The sequence below is a fragment of the Lupinus angustifolius genome, chromosome LG06 (assembly GCF_001865875.1).
Source record: "Lupinus angustifolius cultivar Tanjil chromosome LG06, LupAngTanjil_v1.0, whole genome shotgun sequence".
NCBI lineage: Eukaryota > Viridiplantae > Streptophyta > Magnoliopsida > Fabales > Fabaceae > Lupinus > Lupinus angustifolius.
The window spans coordinates 9112700-9134476 of record NC_032014.1 but is presented as its reverse complement, the minus strand read 5'-3'; the positions used below and the strand labels follow the sequence as shown (position 1 = coordinate 9134476).

General features: G+C 30.4%; 2 protein-coding genes across 6 annotated transcripts; both read right to left on the bottom strand.

Annotated features, from left to right (window-relative positions):
- Nucleotides 1223–6670, bottom strand: LOC109349649. Of its 5 annotated transcripts, none has more exons than XM_019590537.1 (12): nt 6562–6670; nt 6305–6397; nt 5461–5556; nt 4849–4908; nt 4706–4745; nt 3897–4075; nt 3709–3747; nt 3494–3580; nt 2720–2780; nt 2398–2522; nt 1543–1634; nt 1223–1420 (listed from the first exon to the last, which is right to left on the bottom strand). In XM_019590537.1, the coding sequence occupies exons 3-12, from the start codon at nt 5506–5508 to the stop codon at nt 1306–1308; spliced, it is 846 nt and encodes a 281-aa protein (XP_019446082.1). In that variant the 5' UTR covers nt 5509–5556; nt 6305–6397; nt 6562–6670; the 3' UTR covers nt 1223–1305. The 5 variants fall into 5 exon arrangements, with proteins under 5 accessions (XP_019446082.1, XP_019446079.1, XP_019446080.1 ...); XM_019590534.1 differs by having other exon boundaries at nt 5461–5553; XM_019590535.1 differs by having other exon boundaries at nt 6315–6397.
- On the bottom strand, nt 8953–14285 carry LOC109349644. The gene is made up of 5 exons (XM_019590524.1): nt 13738–14285; nt 12583–13589; nt 11371–11517; nt 10037–10153; nt 8953–9789 (listed from the first exon to the last, which is right to left on the bottom strand). The coding sequence occupies exons 1-5, from the start codon at nt 14177–14179 to the stop codon at nt 9178–9180; spliced, it is 2325 nt and encodes a 774-aa protein (XP_019446069.1). The 5' UTR covers nt 14180–14285; the 3' UTR covers nt 8953–9177.

Here is a 21777-nt window from a genome sequence, read left to right as displayed (position 1 = left end):
ATGGGCCCACACCCTTTTATTTCTTTTCCCAAATTATATCTTCACTTTATTCTTTTTAATTAGTTAGGATAGGATCATTGTAATTTTGTAATTAATTGGCTTTTATAATGTATAGCTTTGATTTATGTGAATCATTGGATCAAAATTGGATGGTGAAATAGGCAAAGATTGTGAGTCATTAAAATTAAAACACTACAAAATCAATCCCAGATGTTTTAGAAGCAAATATTTAACAAAATTGGTTATCTAGAACTCAAAGTCGAATTCATTTATTAAATAACTAATCTATGTATTAAAAGGTTAAATTACTTATTAAAATACATAATTATCTGCTGTGCACAGAATATTTGCGACTGATAAAAAAGATTTCGCCTTTATGAAGAAAAATCTGATTGTTTCTAATTGAATGGAAATTTTTATGGTTTGGCCTGTTCTTCAATTTTAAGCATTGACACTCTATGCACATCGATTTATAACCTTATTTAATATGATATAGAGTTACAAGTATAAGAAGCGCAATATATAAACTGAATAAAAAATGTAGGTTTATGAAGATAAAAAATTATTATATGGTTGTTAAATATTTTTTCATTTGTTATTGTGTTTGATTTTTGGGTTGAGAAAGAGAGAATATAAAGATAAACGAAAATGTGAAAGAGCAGTTATGTATTCATAAAAAATGAAAGATTATGTGAAAGTTTTTATTAATTAAAATCAAATACAAAAATTATTCCATACATGATGGTTATAACCGATTTTTAGCTTTATTAATAGGATAGAAAGTATAGATGACATAAATTTTGGTACAATGTTAGGCTTTTTATTCCAATGTATACTAGATGAATACTTTTTCAAAAAATTGAAATAATACAATAAAAAACAGATTAATTCACTAGGATAATTAAAATAAGAAAAAATAATATAATGTTAGATTTTTACACTTGTTGCATAATTCATTATTCATATTTAATCCTTATTAATTCTCTAATATAGTTATTATAACTAATAGTAGATTATGTAATAATTATATAAATCTTTTTATGTATTGATATTACACTATTAAAATAAATATTATAATACTGAAATCAGATACTAAATTGTACCCCAAAAATGAAAGGATAATAATATAACATGCCCCTTATTTTTTTGACAGAGATTCTGCAACAAGTTAACAAGAATAAAAACTAGTTTAAGCCCAGAAATCCAAGGTATTAATTTTCCCCCTATCCTTCCCTTCCTTCTCCTATCTATACTTGTAAAAGACTAAAGTGGAGAAAAATTAAAATACAAAAAGTAAACAAAGTTTCATATATCTGTCAATATAAAGGAAGATACAATAACAACATACGCCAGAAAGAAGAAAATAGCAATCTGTATGAAAAACTTGGGGTTTTCCCTCATGTTTGGGGATGTCACTGCCCTGAAAAGCAGAAAAAAATAGATTATATCATAAATCACTTAAATAGAAGTTAAAGTTGATGACATTAATTCGAGTGATATTGTGATATTCACTTTGTTATTCAAGCACAAAGTTTAAGTTACCTAGCAATTCTGTGAGAGAGTCGATTAAAAGGTAAACTTTGTATGAACACAATGCCTGGTCCTGTTAGAAGAGCTGTCACCGCATTGTCGCCCTGCAATTTCAAAATCACTGTCATATACGCCAAAATTTTGAAGATTATGAGTGGCATGGTGGTTCCTTTGCAGAATTACTAATAAGGTTTGTATATATATTTGATAGCTGGCAGCTCAGTATACGAGGCTCCCACTTAGTGGAATATGGGGACGATGGATGTATACAGCCTTACCCCACATGTGGAGAGGTTGTTTCCAAAGCGGTGCCAAAAGAGTTGTCCCATTCCAAAAGGGAATTGAGAGACAGCATAACCTCTTTTGAATTTTCCTAAGTATATAAATGATGTTATTACAGGGTAATAAACTGACAAGGATCAAGGATATTGTTGGTGGGTATAGATCCTGTGTGGTGTTCACTTAATAACAATTGATGAAAACTATCAGTGATTATGAATTGTTAAAAAAATTATGAACACTTAAACAACATCAAAATGTTAAATTTTACTACTGATTTTCTCATCAAGGATACCACTTGCACTTATCTCTTTGAATTTCAACATTCACTTTACAATGTATATATCTCTTGGCTTAATAAGGAAAACTCCCAATTTTCGAACCATAAATGCACAAGTACTAACAAAGATTGCTACTTTAAGTTCTCAACAATTCTGACATACACAAAGCGTGAAATACTGCCAGGCATATACTTCCAAATTTTTACAACACCAACCGTGCATAGTTCATGAACACACAAAAAAATTACCATGGTAGCAGTTTTGAGAAACTAGAACATAAAAAGGCTCCAAAAAAGAAGTCACTTACCCCAAACACTGCCCTTCTTGCAGCACCATTGTGTTTTATTTGGATATCGACTGTACGTGTCACAGCAACAATGCAAGAAACATCAACAGCTAAAACTTCACCAATCTCAAGACTTTTCTGTACAACTGACAGTAAACAAAAACCAATAGAGCAAGACATATTAAAGTATATAAGTGATAAAGAAAATTGAAAATACTTCACGGGGTCTCTTGATCAAGAATGACATTTAAAGTTGGAAGATGAATTGTGAAGGAGAAAATAGTCTTAAATGCGGAGAAAAAAAGGAAGCAATAGCTTTTTAAGTGTGTATATCGGTGTATACCAGATCCCGATGCTAGTATGAATGCAAGCCCTTGCCCACATAGCTTCTGCCTCAAAAATCCCTATAAAATTACAAACATGGTCTTAGGGGAGTAATATGGAGACGAGCATGATAAGAAGACTGAAATTCTTCCCACCTTTGCTTTAAAATAGAAAACCTATTATTAAGAAACAAACATGATTATAATAATTTTAATAGTGCCTTGAGGAAAATTATATTAAAAAATCAGAAAAAACATGCTATGTGTTTCTGTGGACTATAAGTGGTGGATTGTATGGTAGAAAAAAATAATTACTAAATAAACAACAAAGATGAAATGATAAAGAGATTTATTTATTGGTTGCCTTTTCTATCAAAAGCAGATAAGTCACACCTAGATACACCATTAGAGAAGTACTGTATCCTTAGAACAACTTTCATGTCCATACTATCTTTTGGTACAAACAAGACTTCATTCAATGTGTACATTGCAGCCAACACACATCGGAATATCGTGGTGTGCAAGAGCTATTGAACATTTTATATCATGTATCAGGGACTAGTAGTATGATATGATCCTCAATATTTACCTCTACAGTAGGGTTGAAGATCATAAGATTGGACAATCTCACAAGTAAGATCGCGATTTTGACTACCATGGTTGTTGTATATCATATATCAAAGAAAATAATATTAAAAAAATCATACTAAGATTGCTTGCCAGCCAAGTGATACCGACTACTGAGTAAAATTTAGTAACACTAGAAATAATTGGAAACATCCCAATTATCTCACCTCAGCACCAGAAACAATATTACGTCCCCTCTGATCAACTGTGTTGATGACCTTCACATCATTGACAGAGCAAAGAAATGCATCTGGCTACAGAAAATGGAAAAGGAAGTAAAGCCATATTCTGATCTACATATTAAAACCGAAAAATCAACAAAAGTAATGCCACAGAAACCAAAGTTTAAAATAAAAACCATTTACAAACAAATTAGTTTTACCTGACACAAAATCTCTCCATTAAACATTGCCAAATCAATCTGTATTTGAATAAGAAACGGTTACATATAAAGAGGACTTTGGTCAGTTAGATGAATCTAAGCATATATATGAGATAATGAATTTGGAGACTGAAATAAGAGGAATAACAATGCATTTATAAAATAAGGGGTTGTGTGTAAGAACAAACCGGGAGAATTCTAGCAAAAGAAGGTGCAGCAATTCCAACAAATCCATCAATTGCACCTGAATTACGAAGAACTATGCTGGTTATAGTCTTGCCAAATAACCACTGCCATGAGCCTCCTTCATTTTCTGGAAGGAATGCATTTTCCATTTCAATGGATCCAGACATAAAGCACATCGAACCTACAATTACAGGAGCATTGAGATTCCATTAGAATATTGATAGATGTGATCCACAAATTTCAACAATAACTGATGTAGGTACAGAGACACAATTGTGAAATTTACAAAAATATATCACAATGGGGATTACTAGGACAGCACCAAAAGACATTATCCGCGCACCTCCACTCACAATAAAATTTACATCAGGTTCAGGTTTACTTATACTTAATGGCTCTCCCTCTTTAAGAAGTAGGGAGGAGCTAAAGTATCATAAGCATGCTTTATGAGCAAGCTTGTGAACCAAAAAATAATAAAAGGAATTTAAGAACTACGGATTCATTATTCATTAATGTCAAGAAAGTATTTTAAGCAAATTAAAGCGATGAATTTTAATACCAAAACTAAAAACAATGTTGGTTTTCTTAAGGATCTTCTATCCTCCTATCTCTTTGCAACCACCTACTTTTATAATGAACACATAATTGACCTAAGCCTCCAATGCGATATTCATTGTTGTCTTCAGAAATCAAGTTTGCATCAATATCATATTCAAGCATAAAATCAGTATTCATCGTTCAGATTAAGTCTGCAAAAAATCACCAGGGAAATAGATTCAATACGCGTGAATAAAAGTACGGATCAACTTACCAGGCTTTGCAATAATTTTTTCTTGCGGCTTCAACATTATCTGTATTACAAGATTCAAATTAAAAATGAGTAACACTATTGTGGATAATATAAAAGAGAGAGGGAAATATGACATTTTAAACTTGGGGTGGTCATTCATATACCTGAACCACCTGAGCTTCACCCCCTAAAATCTGAAAGGGTATGATTGCATCTTCTGGACTCTAGGACAGCATAACATGAAAATTTTCATTATGACTATGAAGGATATTTCATAAGAGCAAATGAACACTTTAGAATGTCAAGCATTTATTTATTGATTTACTTCATAGAATCTTATCTCATAGCATGCTGAGGGGCATTGAGAAACCATTTACAAACAATGCTCAAAATCAGATAACATTTAGAAGATCATAAGCAAATATATCAATTAAAGATTCCAAATACAAAGAAAATTCCCCTTTTTCTTAAATTTGTGTGTTAGGATTACTAGTCACCTTTTCCATTTTTCTAGTGCCTGTTTTGCCCCTTATTTGAGAGGCTAACTTCTCCTTAGTCCTTACACCCCTCACCCGAAAGGTCTTATCGAAAACTCCAATTTCACAAAATAAAAACCTAGCTGAGAACTCACTAGTGCTGTAGTGCATCAAACATACTGCTTAAGCATTTCAACTCACCTAAGTTGTTCTAGATTAACACAAAGCAAATGACTGAAACCACAGACAATTTAAAAACCACATATTTTCTATCTTCGGAGCAAGAAGGGATTCAGGTACCTGATAAATGTAAGGCTGAAAAGGCGTTGAGAAAAATGGTGCAGCCATGGCCAAGACAGACGGATAACTTCAATATTACCAGAGATAAAGGGCCTGCTTAGAACCAGATCCACAAAGAACTCAGTTTAGTACAGAATTGATTTCAATTGTATCATGTAATAAATTTGTTATGTTTGGAACAAATCTAAAAAAATTAAGGAATTCAACTGATATCGGCTGTTCACGTATCATTTAAAATTAATGGAACTCATTTTAAACACTATCAATACAAATGATAATCTCCAACATAGATACATCTGTATTTAGTTTTAGTTCATAAAAATTTGATGTTATAATTGACACAAAAGATGAAGTATCCAAATAAACAACTAATGATAGTATGATATTATTTCAAAATTACTAACTTGCCATTTATCTTAAATTTATGAAGGTGAAGTTTTGAGCTTTAATCCTATCAGCTTTTCTGCTGACAAAATAAAATTCCAACACATACTTCTCTAAGACTCTAACTGTACCTTCTTATGATATGATCTACGGAGCATTTGGAAATAGAAGACCTTATAAGAAGCACTTATGAAAATGGCTTATGATCTTCCTATAAAACCTTTCTAGCTTATTTAAATAAGCTTATAAAAATAAAAGCTTTATAGCTGATTAAAAAAACTCATCACATGAACCTTTAATTAAGTTGTTCACCCAAACTAATCACTCATATATTGGCCCACTCACATTTTCATAAGAGGTACCGATCAACAGATATAACAATGATAAGTACCTTAACCTTAGTGGTGAAGAAATTAAACAGAGATTCATAACCAAAATTATAAGGTAAGAGAAGTAGAACCTGATTCAACTACCCAAATGAGAAGAAAGCACAATATTGTGTTGTAGTTGTAGCAGAACCTCTAAATGGAATATATATACTCTCAATTATTTCCTTCAGACAGAAAAAACATAGCTAAGATAAAAACCCATTGAAAATAATAATTAAAACTAATAATAAGAGAAACATAAGTATTTGCATAAGACAGTGATAAATCTCAAATTGGTAATTCTAGTGCATAACAAATAATTTGATGAACAATAATAATAAATGGGTACCCAATTGAAAAGAGTGTAGGATCTGCGAGAGAAAGTATGATTCTGCAGAATCTGGGTTGTTTTGGGACAATTTTTTTTGTTTTCAAAAAAGTGTTTGTTGTTGTTTCGATTTGATGGAGGACACGTGTATTTGAGTCTGGTGTGGCTTATTTCTATTGGCTACCGTCACATTCTTGATATGTCTTGTTCCTATTGGCTACCATGCTCAATATTGATTAAGAATCCAAATGCAAATAGGCATTTTATTCCAAACTTAATGAGAAATTATCTCATTATTATGTATCATAAGAGAAGAAAAATTTGCATTTAGTTATCAGAGTCTTTATATGATTATTATATCATTTATTATTAAATATTTAATTATTATTAATTTTTAAATGTGATTAATACAAATTGAATAGTGGATTAAATTTCTACATGGCTACTAGTACATAAGTATTATATTTTTATTGTAATTTTTAATTCATATTTATTCTTTAATAAATTAAATATCATAAATTAATACTTTCATAAATAAAAGTCATATAAGGTAAAAAAATTGAATAAAATTCATTGTGAAGGATAATAAATTTAATTTTAGAGAAAATATGTGATGATAAATTTAATTTTAGAAATGTGATGAGATGTAAATGCAAAATATAAAATATTAGAGATAATACAGAAAAAATATGAACATTTGAAAATCATGTTGGTATAGTTACATTTTTCTCTATTCAATTTTATAAGGAGTAAAGAAAAGTTAAAATAAATGTGTGACAAGCATTATAGTAGCATTTTGATGTTATTATACATTGATGTTATTATATAATGACTATTGTTAACATTTTGACAAGCATTATAGTAGCTATCAATTTGCATTTTTACATCAATAAACTTAATATTGTGAGTTAATACTCTTACAAATAAAAGTCAATATATACTCAAAAGTTATATAGGTCATGATTCTTACCCTAGTTGTACATAAAGAATATCACTAATAGAATGGCATTCACAACCACTACTACAAAACTGCTCCCAAATAAAGAATGTTATTGACAATCACAACCATAAAATGGTAGACTTAAATAAAGAATAACATTGGTAAAACAATCACAAAAATGGGGTGAATATCTCATATGCCATAAAAGTGTAATATTATTATTTATGATTGATCAAAAAATATTTAATTATTAAATTTTTAACATAAATATATTTTTTTAACTAATCAAAAATAGTGATGTGACACATAGAATAATATGGGAAATTAGGTGTACTCCAAAAAATGGTAGTTAAAACTTATAAATAATGTTATTGTCAATCACATCTTAAAAAAATGTATGTATCCAAAAAAAACTAAAAAAAAAATGTTACAGATAGGCTCATAGGCAGTCATAGATATTGTTTGTTAAAGTTTAATATATCATAAAAATGACAAACAAAAAAGTATTGTTTCTAATGTCTACTACATTTTCAAAATTTCATTAATTGAAATTAACTTTTAGTTCTAAAAAATGCTTTAAAATTTAATTAAAAACATTGTTATTCTTGTTCAAAAAATCTTATTTTAATCTTCAGATACTACTATTTATATAACAAATAATTATTAAATCTACTATATCGTAATAGAGCTGGGTATTCAAGTAGTGTTTGGCTTATTTTCCTTTGTCTTTTTGGAAATTTATTTTCTGGATACAAATAACTACTACAATTGTAAAGAAGAAATATAATCTGTGTCAGATTTTATCATTAGAAATATTATTAGAAAGCATTGAGGCTCTCATATAACAACATATTTGACATTTTCAATATTCCGTTAGTTAAAATTGACTTTGAAAATAAAAAAAGTTAATTTAGAAAGAACAAAATAATTAATAATTTTTTAATACTAAATTTGATTTTCAAATACTATTATTTATATATTACATTCAAACAATTCTTAATTACACTGTATTATATTCTACTGTTTACAATTATTAATGATGTATTATTATTCTTTACGATTATGATTAAAATTACTTTTGGTTTATTCATTTTCATTTTGAAATTGAATTATTTTCAGTCAAAATAGTGTTAATTTTTAATAAAAAATAAAGTTAGTATTAGTTTTCCTCATTGAAAATAATATTATAAAAACGTCAAAAGTATATTTTAAAAATAAAATAATGTTATCGAGTTTATTTGTGATGTTTAACATTTTCGTAATTTCATTGGTTTAAATTTAGTAATCAAAATAGTAATAATTCTAAATAAAAAAACATAATTGGTCTCAATTTCCATAATTTAAACCTCCCTTTATTTGTTTCATCCATCCAAATATGGTAACATTTTCATGCTTCAGAAAAAATAGAAATAACCTCAATTTCGTCCAATGCTGTTTTACTAAGGAATCAGGAATTACTTACAAGTTTTAAGAGTCAAACTGTGTTTATAGGTATTGGGCAAGAGAGCAAGGGTAGAAAAGTTACAATATCATATTCCCATGAATGCAACCCAAGTGAGCATAAGTTTTTTTGGGAAGTAACATCACTTGTAATTACAGAGGCAGAAATACCTCATACACGATAATTTGTAAAGAAACAAAATTTTCTATGAACTTTCTTCACTTCTCCATACCCTGTATTCTATTTATATTTTCCCCTAGATGATGTGAAAAGCTCGAACGAGCTTCTTCAATATGCAAAAAACAGAATAAAAAACCAAAACCATTACAACCTTCTTGGAGGCCAGTATCCTAAGGTTCACTCTGAGACCATATTTTCTCATGAAACTCAAAGTGGCAGCACCCAGAAAGAGAAACCAAGAACTAATGGCACAGAAAAATACCTTCAGTGGCTCTGTAGGTCCACATATATGGGTAACATCAGTTGGTACCTCCACATATGAACATTTGGAGCTTACTTCAGTGCTCGCTGGTTGGTTTAGTTTAAGACTCTCATTCAACCAATCAGACAACCTAATGAGCACTTTCGCAAGCCACGCAATCTCGTCATTAGATATGGGTCTTCTTATCCAGTCACCTTTGTATTTAACATCAGTGAATGCGTGATTGCCAACTCTTCTAGGTTTGAATATATCATCGCGGGACTGTTGATGCCGCATTAGTTCTGAAGTGGGTGAAGATGACTTTATAGTTTGTCCATCAAATAAGCAGGCCAGCTTTGCCTTCAATGAATCTATACATTGAAGGGTAGGTGTAAGATTATCGCCAGATGTAGATTGCAGTTCAGCTTCTGCACGCAGGATAAACAACTGCAGAGACACAATATAGAATGAGAACCTAATAACATAAAACCATATATAAGGATAATGATTAACATGGCAAGATTACAGTCTTATTTACGTAGCTAGTTGAAGCTCGTTATAAAACAGGAGTTAGGTAAGGCAATAAAAAGCCACCCTAAAAATTAGTTGAGTCTTTTATGATATGCGTGCTTGATTTGATTGGGTTGTATTAGAAACACAAATTAAGAACCATAATATAAGAAAAACATAAAACCTGAATGAGCTGTTGTCCACCATTCTCCCCATCAGCAAACAGTTGCAAATCTTTGTTCCAATTATCATGCAGGAATGAGCCATCAGCATCAGTTTCACACAAACCATCCTCCCAGTCCTGAAAAGGCCAGTATTATTCTTTTGAAAAATATAAGATACTAGATCATGTGCAGTACTAAATTGTCATATGGATCATGTGAGTACTTAATTCACATGGAAAAAAGGGCGGTACAGTGCACTAGGCTCTCACTTAGTGGGGTCTGAGAGGGGGAAAAACTAGCAATTCATCATAGGTATAACATCAAGTGCTCAACCTTTAGCTGCACACTTATACAAAATTGCAAAAATTCATCATTCAAAAAAATTGCAAAAATTCATCATGAAATCTACAAGAGTCTAAGAAATCCACATGCACAAAAGGAAACACATAGAAAATGCAAGAAAAGAATACCAATCTCTCTGCATATCTACCACATGAACGCCACTAGAAACCCATTGATTTTACAACGGAGCAAAGCAAAAAAAGTAACCCTGTCCAGAGGTGAAAAGGATTCACTGAAAATACTATTGCCCATTTCCAACCAAATACACCAAAGGGCTGCAAAACAGAGCACTGTAAAATTTTGCCACCTGCCCGAGAACCAAAACCTCTAAACTCGGTAAGCAGGAAAGAGTGCAAACTAGGTAGTTAATAGTGTGAAGGGACGGCCAATGGCAAAGCAGAAGGCCATCATGTCGAAATTGCAGCAGAATTGTGGACTTTGCAGCTGCTCTCTCATTTCTGAAACGAAAATCATAATTGTATGGCCAAAAACTCTAACCTGTCCTTACTAAAACATGTGAGAAGTCTATTTGGCCATCACTAAAAACATTTTGTGTCCTATCCTACTTCTACCTGAGCCCAAACCTGCAAGTTCACACATTGAAACAGAAAAACACAGCGCAAGACTAGGATTACCACCAGCATTTGGGCTATTTCCAACTTTTCCAGCCATTCCCAGCTTACTATGCTTCTTCCTCTCACTCCTAATTAAGCACACATCTCAACCTTGATGCAAAAATGTATCTTTAGTTTGGTTTATTTATATGTGTAGGGTATAAATTATTTATATTATTTTTCCTTTTTCTGTATGGGCTATCCCGCTACAGCGCTTTTGGGATCGGCCGCTAAGCTCCACTATCTGGGGCTGACTACCTAGACTACAAGTCCAAGGGGCAGATCCAAGATTCATGAAAGATACCCAACAATCTATTCCAAAGAACATTTTCCACTGAGCAATGTAAAATAATTGGAATTGGGAAAACATTAAAAGCAGGATAGAAAAGTAAACCCACCTGCAACTGTTCTCTGATAATAGGAACATATCTGTACAAGTTATTCGACGTTGACTTGCCTGACCCAGCCTGTTTGGAATGGAAAACGGTGTCCACATTCTTCAAAAGGTCAATGAGCTCTTTTGACGATGTCAAGGTGTCTAACACCTGTAAAAGCAAATCAAGAAATGAAAATTCAGTTAACCTAAACATCAAAAGGCTGCTACCCCAATAAGATTGCACAGGAACGTTGTTTATATGTGACAGCAATGAATAAATTATATCTCAACTAATAAAGTATGTACCAATTAAAATATGGATAGGAATATAATACTGTATCTTAAACCAATAATCCAGTACATCACTGGCTTCAGGGGTATGGGTTACAGATACTGACAGCAGTGTATGGTACATGTGAAGTAGTCAATGGTGTGCAGCTAAGTGCATTGAAGGCAGGTGATTGGTGATCCGTTATATCTAGAAACAATTTCCATGATATAATTATTAATTAATTACTGGATATCAATTGAAAGAGATGTTATACTATATAATCTGGAATTTCAGAAAACACTGTTACAAGTATCTTCATTCTTTCCATAATGAACTCCCTAACCATAAAGATTTATCATATGCATGTCACACTCAGTCAGCCTTAGTGCCTTACCAATGACAAAATGAATAAAATTGAAAAGGACATCAATATAATTCAATAGCCATAATTTAATGCTTCGGTGTTCCTTGAATCATCACAAACTTCATGTACACAAACTCATGAACTGGTCAAACTAAACTTGATCTGAATTATAAACATTATTTGCTTATTACTAAAAAGTAGTCAGAATGCACATTAGATTCAGTGGCCACGTTTTAAAACCTTAGATAGTCTATAGAGAATTTCTAAAACACGAGGACCTAAGTTCACCATAATTTAGGAGCATTTAAATGAGCCTGGAAACAAGAAACCTTATAAATATAAATTACAAACACAAGGAAATAAATTCAGATATAGTTGCTAGAGTATACAATGATACATGTGCAGTTTCAGCTTCCACCACATTTCCTAAACAGAAACTTCTATTCTGGGGCAAAAATAAATGCCACAAAACAATTAGCCAGTAAAGTAACACTAACCCTCTCCTCCAGGAAAGATTTTACCCATGGGAAGCCGAAATTATCTACAACTGAAGTATCAGTAAATGTAAAACAAAAAAATAATGTGGTTAAGGAACACACCTTGAGCACCATTTGGACGATAATCTCAACATCGCTATGAAGAAACTTGTGAGCAAACCCAATAAAATGCATAACCAAGGAACTGTAGTACAGGTAATTAGACAGAAGATAATCCTGCCAATGTGGCGTAAATCCACCATTTCCAGACACTGAATTTTCCTTTTGTTCATTTGGTCCGTCGTTCATGGCATCCAGCTCTGCAAAATCATCACCACTTATCGTCCAAGGCTCCATATAACTAATCCAAACAGAGAACACCTGAGACACATTCTTAACTGAAGCTGCCACAGGACAAAACAAAAACGACCTCAACAAAAACCTATAGAGTGGCCTCTGCACCCAAGGGTTCCAATACCCTGGCCGAACCGAATTGTATCCCAAATCCTTTACACCCCTCCACCTAGGACTCTCACAATACTCACCATCACCACCATTGTCACCACCTTGAAACACAATCACGGTGCTCAAATTCAAGTACCTCACAAACAGTTTCACCACCTCTCCCAATCCTGGTGCTGGAGGAATCTCCCCTCGCAATGGAAAAGAAGCACCAGCCGATTTGCACAAATTCACCGGTAAGGGCGAGAAATCATTGTCAACAAGCCAAAAATGAGTCAAAGCGTTAACAACAAACTCAGCCTTAGCTACAACTGATGCATCATAACCCGAACCATAGTGAAGAATCGAACTACGATAAGGTTGATGTGCACTCAGATCATAATTTGGAACATAGGCGCGAAGATAAGCATATAAAAGCCGTGAATATAAATCACACTCAGTTTTGTTCTCCACCGAGCCTCGCTTAGGGTTCGAAAAACCGGGAATCGAACAAGTCCAGTTCTCTAAGGTGAATTTCTTAGTTCTCTTAACAGAAACTTGTTCATTCAATGATTCTGATTTACCTCTACAAACAGGGTAATAAGCGAACCAGAAGAAGAAATACTCGAACACATTTAGCTGGATTTGAAAACCGGAACTCTTATTCGTAGAGTCTTCATTGATTTTACCTGTTAGAAATACAGATAGAAACTGAATATAACACAACTCTGAATAATTCAAAAAACGAACACAATTGGTCCAACCTTAAGGAACTGCAATATTATTCACAAAGAGAATCGTTCAATAAACGAAAGTAATTAGAAATAGTAACATCACCTTTGAATAACGAGGGAATGAGATTTGAGAGTGAAGAAGAAGAATTGGAGTATGCCTGAGTCCACTCAGGGAGTCGTTCAGATGGAAAAACGTATTTAACAAGAGATAACCGATCAACGGCGGAGATAGCGGCGGCGAGTGCACCGTTAGGTGAGAAAAGTGAGAACAGCGTTGCGGCGAGTGCGGTGTCGTTGGAGGCGGCGAGAGTGTGAATCCAACCGTTGGTAGAGTTAGGGTTGTTGAAGCCGAAGAATTTGGATATAAGAGTGGGGAAGGTGAGGGAAAAGAAGTGGCGGGAGTGATCAGGTGTGGTGGAGCGTATGAAAGAGAGGATGGAGTTGCAGGTGGAAGTGATTTGGGGAGGAGTATCGGAGGAGAGGATTGAGGAGGAGAGTTGATTTGATTTGGTGATGGAATCGAGGGTGTATGGTTGGTGCTGCATCGCGTCGTAGGGTGTATGTGTTTTTAGGGTTTGAAGGTAAATGGAAAAGGGGAAGAAGGGTTTTTGAAGAAGTGAGTGGTGTGTTTGGCAAGTTTTTTAAAATGGGTGAGGGTTAAAGGCAAATGCTATTGGCGCCCATTTAGGAAGATACGTGGCGATGTAACACGAGTCCGCGTATAATGATATAATATTTCAATTGATCTTTAATATTTAATAGTGCAATTCCTGAAAAAATATTTGTCTCACTAAATAGTTATAGAGATTACTTTACTTATATGATAATAGAATACACTTCCTTATAGAAAAAGTGATTGTCAGTATTACTCTATGACTTTGTTACGTTTCATCCTTCCATGATTAGTTGATTACTAATATAATGAGAGATAATTATATAGAAAATAATTATTTTGGTTTAAGTTTTCAATTTATTATTAGGATTCAGTTTTTAATATATTATCATCGCCGAATATAAAAAAGTTTTTCCCGAATATATTGTATTTAATATACAAAAAAATAAAGTATCGAATTTTCAATTTCATATTTAAGCTGATTGAAACTTCTTTCATCTATGTTTGAACTTTTTTTTTTGGCTTTGAAAACAGACTTATTTTATCTGGCCATGGTCTAGAATCTATACTATTAATAAAGGGAAACATAAAATAACCATCCGTCATGGTGTAATTTGTATTTTTCTATTTTGCCCTCAATATTTTTTTATTTCTACCAAAAAAACCATATAATATTATTTCTTATTTTATCCTTATTATCTTCTTATTTTAAAAGTATTTAAAAAATTGAATATTAGACCAATTGAATAAATTCAACTGTAAATTTAGCGCAAAAATTATATTTGAATTTATAAAATACAAACTATACATTACAAACGATAGGAAAGCGGGTTGACATGCACGACCGTGTCTCTCAACACGTAATTATAATAGGAATAGATTTTGGCAATATCATTGTTTGTCACAACTGGCGGAGACATTTCATTTCACCTGATTAATATAGACCAAAAAGATTGTACAAGACCCGTGAAGAAAAAGCCAAAGGCACAATAAATAATTCTAAATTAATTTTCAGAATAATTTAAGCATGCTACTAAAAGACAGAGTGATATATAAATGATGTAAGACTCTGCTAAATTTTTATGATGACTAAAAAATTAAAAATCAATAATTCAATTTTTGTTGGATTGAATTGTCATACATCCTAAAAGGGATTAATTTCTTACATAAAAAGAGTAAATAAGTATCAAGAAAAAATAACCCACCCCTGGCAAATAAGGAATGTATATTTTTAGACTAACATCTCTCAAAATTTTGATGCTCCAATTTATAAGAATGTTCAAAAATAGTTTTTCCTAACTTTTCATCCAAACCACTATTGGTGTTTCGTGTGTAATAGAAGTTATCCAACATAACACTATATTAGCTATTGTCATAGTTATAAAAGTTCAATTTTGGTTTCTTGTCATTTTTATTTGTGTATAATCTTCCACCAAATTTTAATCATCCTTTGAATATACCTAATAAAAATGTAAGAATTTGTGCATTGAAAACTTCGTCTTTTAAAATTGAATGTGACTTACTTGTTATTGTGGTGCTAAAATGCATTTTTTTAATCACTATTTCAATATTCATTTAAAAAAAAATCATTTTTAGAATCGCTTTTTTTTTACAAAATGTTTTAAATTTTTTTAAGAAGCACTTGTTAAGAAAATGGATTTTTTAAATTAAACAAAATATTTTTTCTCAAAATTCTACAAGAATATTACATTTAAGTTACACATGTAAATTATTAATAGATATCTATATATGATGTATATTTAAGAGCATAATTTTAATATAAACCACACCCACATGTATTCAAATTGTTGATTTCAATTTAATAAAAAAAAAATGAAAGTGTTAGTAAAAAACACTATAAAAAATTAAGAATTGAGATAGTGAATGAAATTAAGAAGCAAATAATATTCATTTTTAAATGTTTTTTTTTATGAATTGAATATTCATCTAAATAAATATATTCAATATATATAATGAATGCATCCAAACCCATCTAAAACTAATATTATTTATAGATTATATACATTTAAATCTATTAACCAAATTTAATGAATTTGAATAGATTAAATCTTATTAGATTTCGATAAATTATTATAAATAATTTTGTCACATCTAATTAGAAATATACAACAATTGGTTTTGTGACTAAAAGAATTTGGAAAGGGTGATCTAGAGGTGGTTTGGTTGATAGAGTGTTTTGAGTTGTGAGTTGTATGCTAACTTGTGGGTAGTCTTAGCAATTAGGGTCGTCCTATCTATACAATGTTCGCCTAAATTAGAGCGGACATGAGCATGTCCATTTTAAATAGAGCATGAAATATCATGCACTACCCATCGTAAATAAGATTCCAAATACAAAATGTATATACCACTCATACTAAATAAACAATACAAAATTTGTATACGAGTATACAAATGTGTTTATCATTATAAATAATTATACAAATAGAATAATACATACAAAATATAACAACATATACATAACACACAATATATATTACATAATTTGCATACAAAATACAAAAGGAACATTACGTATGGATGTATATATATATAATATAAAAAATATAAATGTGCATATATAATAAGAAAGTGATAGTACTCCATCGCATTTGATGTACAAATTCATATACCAAATAGAATACATTTTATCACATTTGACAAAATACATATATATTTGAATATTTAATATTCAATAATGCCCATGTGCTGCCTATTTTGCTTGTTTGAAATGCATATATATGAATATGACATGTTGATGAACATTTTAGGATGGATGAATACATTTTTCATTTCATGTCTGCCCAATAAGTGCGGGCGGGCGAGTGGATCGTTAAGCTTTGCCCAAATTGCCAATGATAGTTTTGGGTGTGGCTATGTCATAGTAGACTAGTAGTAGTATGAGCTTATGGTTCGGAAAAGATCCACTTGCTCAGAGAGTAAGATTTTAAACTTACTTCTCATTTTAGCTATCAATTTTAGGGAAATTCAATGGTTTGAGTTAGGAAGTAGATTTAAATCATTAAATATCTATATAATTAATGACTATGATGTGAAGTAAGTCTAAAACTTAAGGATAAAAAAAGAGTTAGAAAAGTGTTGCCAATTAGGCCTTGGAATCTGTGTTCTCCTATGTGTACAATAAAATCCTTATTATTTGGGTGAATTGGGTAGCCCTAGAATGGAATGGGCTTCACACACTCCCGGTCATCTTTTTATTTTTATTGGGATGAGATTGGCCCAAAAGACACCCCTCATATATTATGCTCCTAATTTTTTTTTTCTTTTAACAAAATAAAAGAAGGGCACAAGAACTACTACAAAACAAGCTTAACATATTTTTTATCGGAGAATAACAAAAGCAACTATATATATTTATAGTAATTTGAAAATGTATACTTATGAGCAATAATCAATATGATATGGATGAAAATAAATTATATGTGGAACTAAAATTACTTCAGAGAATTCTTGCATGAGGGAAGGATGTGCATGATTAATATTTTGAAGTTTTTAAAATGTATAAATTCTTTATCTGTAATGATGTCATATTGAATTATGTTGACTATTCTTATTATTGTTCCATCTCCATTAAGAAGTATATTGAAACTAAACTTGATGAATTACTAATTGCGGTGTCTTGGAGAACTAGTGTTGATAATGATTGAGTAATGTTTTTGAAAATTTTGAATTTAAGAATTTATTGATAGTTTGTTTGAAGGAAAGTTGAAAGGATGACAAGTTTCAAAAGAAAGTCCAACATCAATTTTGAAAGTGGGTTGAGAAGTTATAAAAAATAAATATTTTGAACTTAAAAATATATTTTGTACTAGTTTGTAGTAAAAAATACAATGAAAATATATAAATTATAAACTTCCATTTTGATGCTTCGACGTTTTTATATTTTTAAAAGGTCTTATTATTTATTTTTGTATATGGCTCAAAATGTTTGGGACGACCCAACAAGTCCCTTGTTAGATTATTTGTATTATTCATCATTTATTTTAGTTATTGTTAACTATTTAAGAAAAATAATATAAATGTATATATTGATAATATATGAGTTTATACACTACTATTATATTATTTATTTTTAATTATTATTACACTCCAGTAATATAAGTTTAAGTTTGTCAACAATACGTATGTAAGTTTTTAATCTAATTTCCATATTTGGCATTAACTTAAGTAGACGAAAATTATTAATTTAATATTTTAATTGATTGAGATAATGAAAATGACAACAAAAAATTCAAATTCCTCTGCATAGGATGCTTCTATCGATGTAACGGTGAAGGTCATGAGGCATAACGTGTTTCTCCTTTTTCTGGCAAAATTTCTGATTATTCTTCTGGCCTGTAAAATGAGTAAAACTAAGTAATCTTGGTATCTTTCTACTAGATGCTTCAACCAAGTGGGGGGCTATTTGACATGTGCAAACTGTTAAACCAATAATATATTGAGATACACCTATAGATTATAATCTATAGAGAATGAGTTTGACGTAATAGTAAGGTTATAATTTCACATATTAAATCTTGGAAATAATATTTTTTCGCTTATAGGCAAAAGGTTGTATATATTTATTTTATCTAAATCCTTACTAAGTATGAGTCTCATACATTAAAAGCCATATTTTAAATACTGGGATGCACCTATATCTAACTAATATCTTGCCCCACTCTAAAATTTCCATTATTGGGGAATCCAAAATGCTTTAGATTTTTTCTGTCAACATATATGTCCATATAGGTCAATTGAATGTATATATGTGTCATCACTAGAAAATTTCCTCATGGGGCCCTCTCCAATAAATGCCAAAACCCTCCTAGCTCCAAAGTAATGTCACTGTTGTACTTAAATGTATAATAATTGCCGTAATACGACACTGATATTAACATTTTTTAAATGCATGTGGTGATAAATTATGATTTTTATTGATATGATATTTTATAAATTCTAACTGTCAAGGCAAGGTATTAGATAGAAATTTGAAAGTTGATTTTTATTAGCTGTTATAGAATGAAAATATATCCAAAAAAGGAAACACAATCAATGTGTATGTTAAGTGGAAGACATTTTTTAACACATAATCTTTTTTAATACTACCAAAATATTCTATCACCTTTTAAGTAAGAATTTAATCCCTTTGGTATGCGTGAATATTATTTTCAACAAGTGTTACTCACAGGAATCGAACATTTGACCTTTTGGTCATCATGAAATTTAGTAGAGTCTTATATCATTAGATTAATACATTGATTAACACTAACAAATAGTAATTCAATTGCAAAATTTATATATAGGAATAAAAATTCCCATGGAGAGGGGTGGATGAGGATGACAAATTGGCAATGTGTACTCGGATCTTCGAATATACGACAATAATATCCACAATGGATCGGTTTTAGGTTCGTATTTTTTGACTCGTAGGTAGTTGAGTTTGAATATTTTAAAACTCACTATTAAATGAGTCTGATTAATGAGATACCTAAACGTGCAAATATTCATATATGCAATTATAATATATATATATACAATAATAATTGAATATATTTCCTGTCGTAATTATGATGTTATATTCTTAAACAATAATGTTCCATAATTATGAAGGAATATTATATTTATGGAGGGATATTAGACATTTGATATGATTTATTGTCTTATTTTAAATTACATTTTTAGTAAAAATATTTATATTCAAATGATAAATTAAAGTTGTGTACTTATACTTTAATTATGTTTAATAATTATTATTATCTTTTTATTCTTCTTCAGATTGCCTAAATTAACACACAAAATATATAAGTTGTTTTAAATATTTTCTGAATTATAGGTAATCACTAATCTTTTGAGTACCAAAAATCCATAAATAGTAGACCCAATAATCATTTACACAAGTCTAAGTGGGTTTGAGTCCCAAAATATTCCAATTGTCATCCATAGGGGAGATACTCTCTCATGCCTACAAAGGCATTACGTGCTAAAACCGATGAATTTATTTTTTTAAAAACTGTGGTATGGTTAAAAATGTCAAAAAGATGAAGAGTGTGAAAATGAATGGAACATATGTTCTATTCTGCAATTTAAACTTGTAGTTTGTAACTAAGGATGAAAACAGGTTAGGTAAGGTCAGATTCTGCCTTAAACAGGCCGAGCCTGTATAGCATATAGGAGTCTGAGCCTGACCTGTTAGCCTGTTTAATTTTTTTTCCAAAGCCTAGGCTTGACCTGTTTAAAAGTCTGACATGAACTGTTAGTCTGTTTAAAGGCCTATCATACTATATTATATTGAAATATGTGATCATGTCTATATTTAAATAACTAATATGTATACTTTTAAATATATTTTTATAATCCTAACAATTAAATTATATTTTTGTATACATTTTTATATTAAAATTACATATATAATAACATTACTTATATATTAAAATTATAAAATATGAACATTATTACATAATATAACTAAATATGCCATTTGGATGGCCTAAAACCTGACATGTTAAACTAAATAGACTTTTCAAAAAGTCAGAGCCTGATCTGTTTACGAGAAAAGCCTGACATGACCTAGCCTGTTATAGGCCTTTAGGCGGTCTGACCCGTTTCCACTCCTATTTATAACGAGTAAGATATCTAAAAGCTCATAAATGTATAAATAACTTATTAAAATAAAGTTTTTTAATAAAACTAGTTTTATAACTAATTGAAATTTAAAAAATATATTAAAAAGTACATAGAATATTTATTTAATTATTAATTAATAAATAGTTGAAATAATTAAATATATATATATATATATATAATTTTAAAACAAATTTTTATTCATTTTTTATTATTTTAGTTATTATTGGATATTAAATATTTATTTATTTGTTTTAATTTAATCTTTTGGTTGTTTTCAATATTTTTTTCTACAATTAAGTTGCATAAATTTACAGTATTATTTTAATGTTGACACTAAATACTATTGAAAAGATATAATATGGAAAATAATTTTACATTCGTCTAACAATCAAATGCAAGAATAATTTGCACATCACAAAAAATATCAAATGTAAAAATAATTTATACATCACAAATAATATGGTGTTTTTGTTGCAAGTAACTAATGTAATTTTTAAAATTTTGAAGCATAAAATTAGAAAGAAAATTATTGGAAGTTATTTTTACACTTTTAAAAACTACTTCAAATAAAAACACTTTTCAAATACTATAAACTCTCTTTAATTTTTGTTTATGGAACAACTCTAATAATTTATTGAGTGAGTTAAAAAGCTACACACGTTTTCGGAAAACTATAAGCTCGCATTACTGAGCAATCCAAAATGTCATAAAAAATTATGAGGGAAATTTTCTCCATTGAAAACTATTTTTATACTCCTTAAATATATGAATTTTGTTATCCTTAATTTAAGAATCCATAAAAATTATGTTATTGAGAAACTAGGTATATCACATGTTACTTATTTCACTATGAAAATTGTAATTATATTTTTGGATTGTTTAACCCAACCCTAAGGATTAACA

What these genes read in the sequence shown, in the direction of transcription:
- LOC109349649 (XM_019590537.1), bottom strand. Translation starts at nt 5,508, where the DNA reads ATGGCTGCACCATTTTTCTCAACGCCTTTTCAGCCTTACATTTATCAG. An exon ending in AAAAATTATTGCAAAGCCTG is followed by an intron (nt 4,076 to 4,705) that starts GTAAGTTGATCC and finishes CTGTAATTGTAG; the next exon opens with GTTCGATGTGCTTTATGTCT. An exon ending in CATACTAGCATCGGGATCTG is followed by an intron (nt 2,523 to 2,719) that starts GTATACACCGAT and finishes GTTTACTGTCAG; the next exon opens with TTGTACAGAAAAGTCTTGAG.
- LOC109349644 (XM_019590524.1), bottom strand. Translation starts at nt 14,179, where the DNA reads ATGCAGCACCAACCATACACCCTCGATTCCATCACCAAATCAAATCAA. An exon ending in TCGTCCAAATGGTGCTCAAG is followed by an intron (nt 11,518 to 12,582) that starts GTGTGTTCCTTA and finishes TTGCTTTTACAG; the next exon opens with GTGTTAGACACCTTGACATC. An exon ending in TTATCAGAGAACAGTTGCAG is followed by an intron (nt 10,154 to 11,370) that starts GTGGGTTTACTT and finishes TGGCCTTTTCAG; the next exon opens with GACTGGGAGGATGGTTTGTG.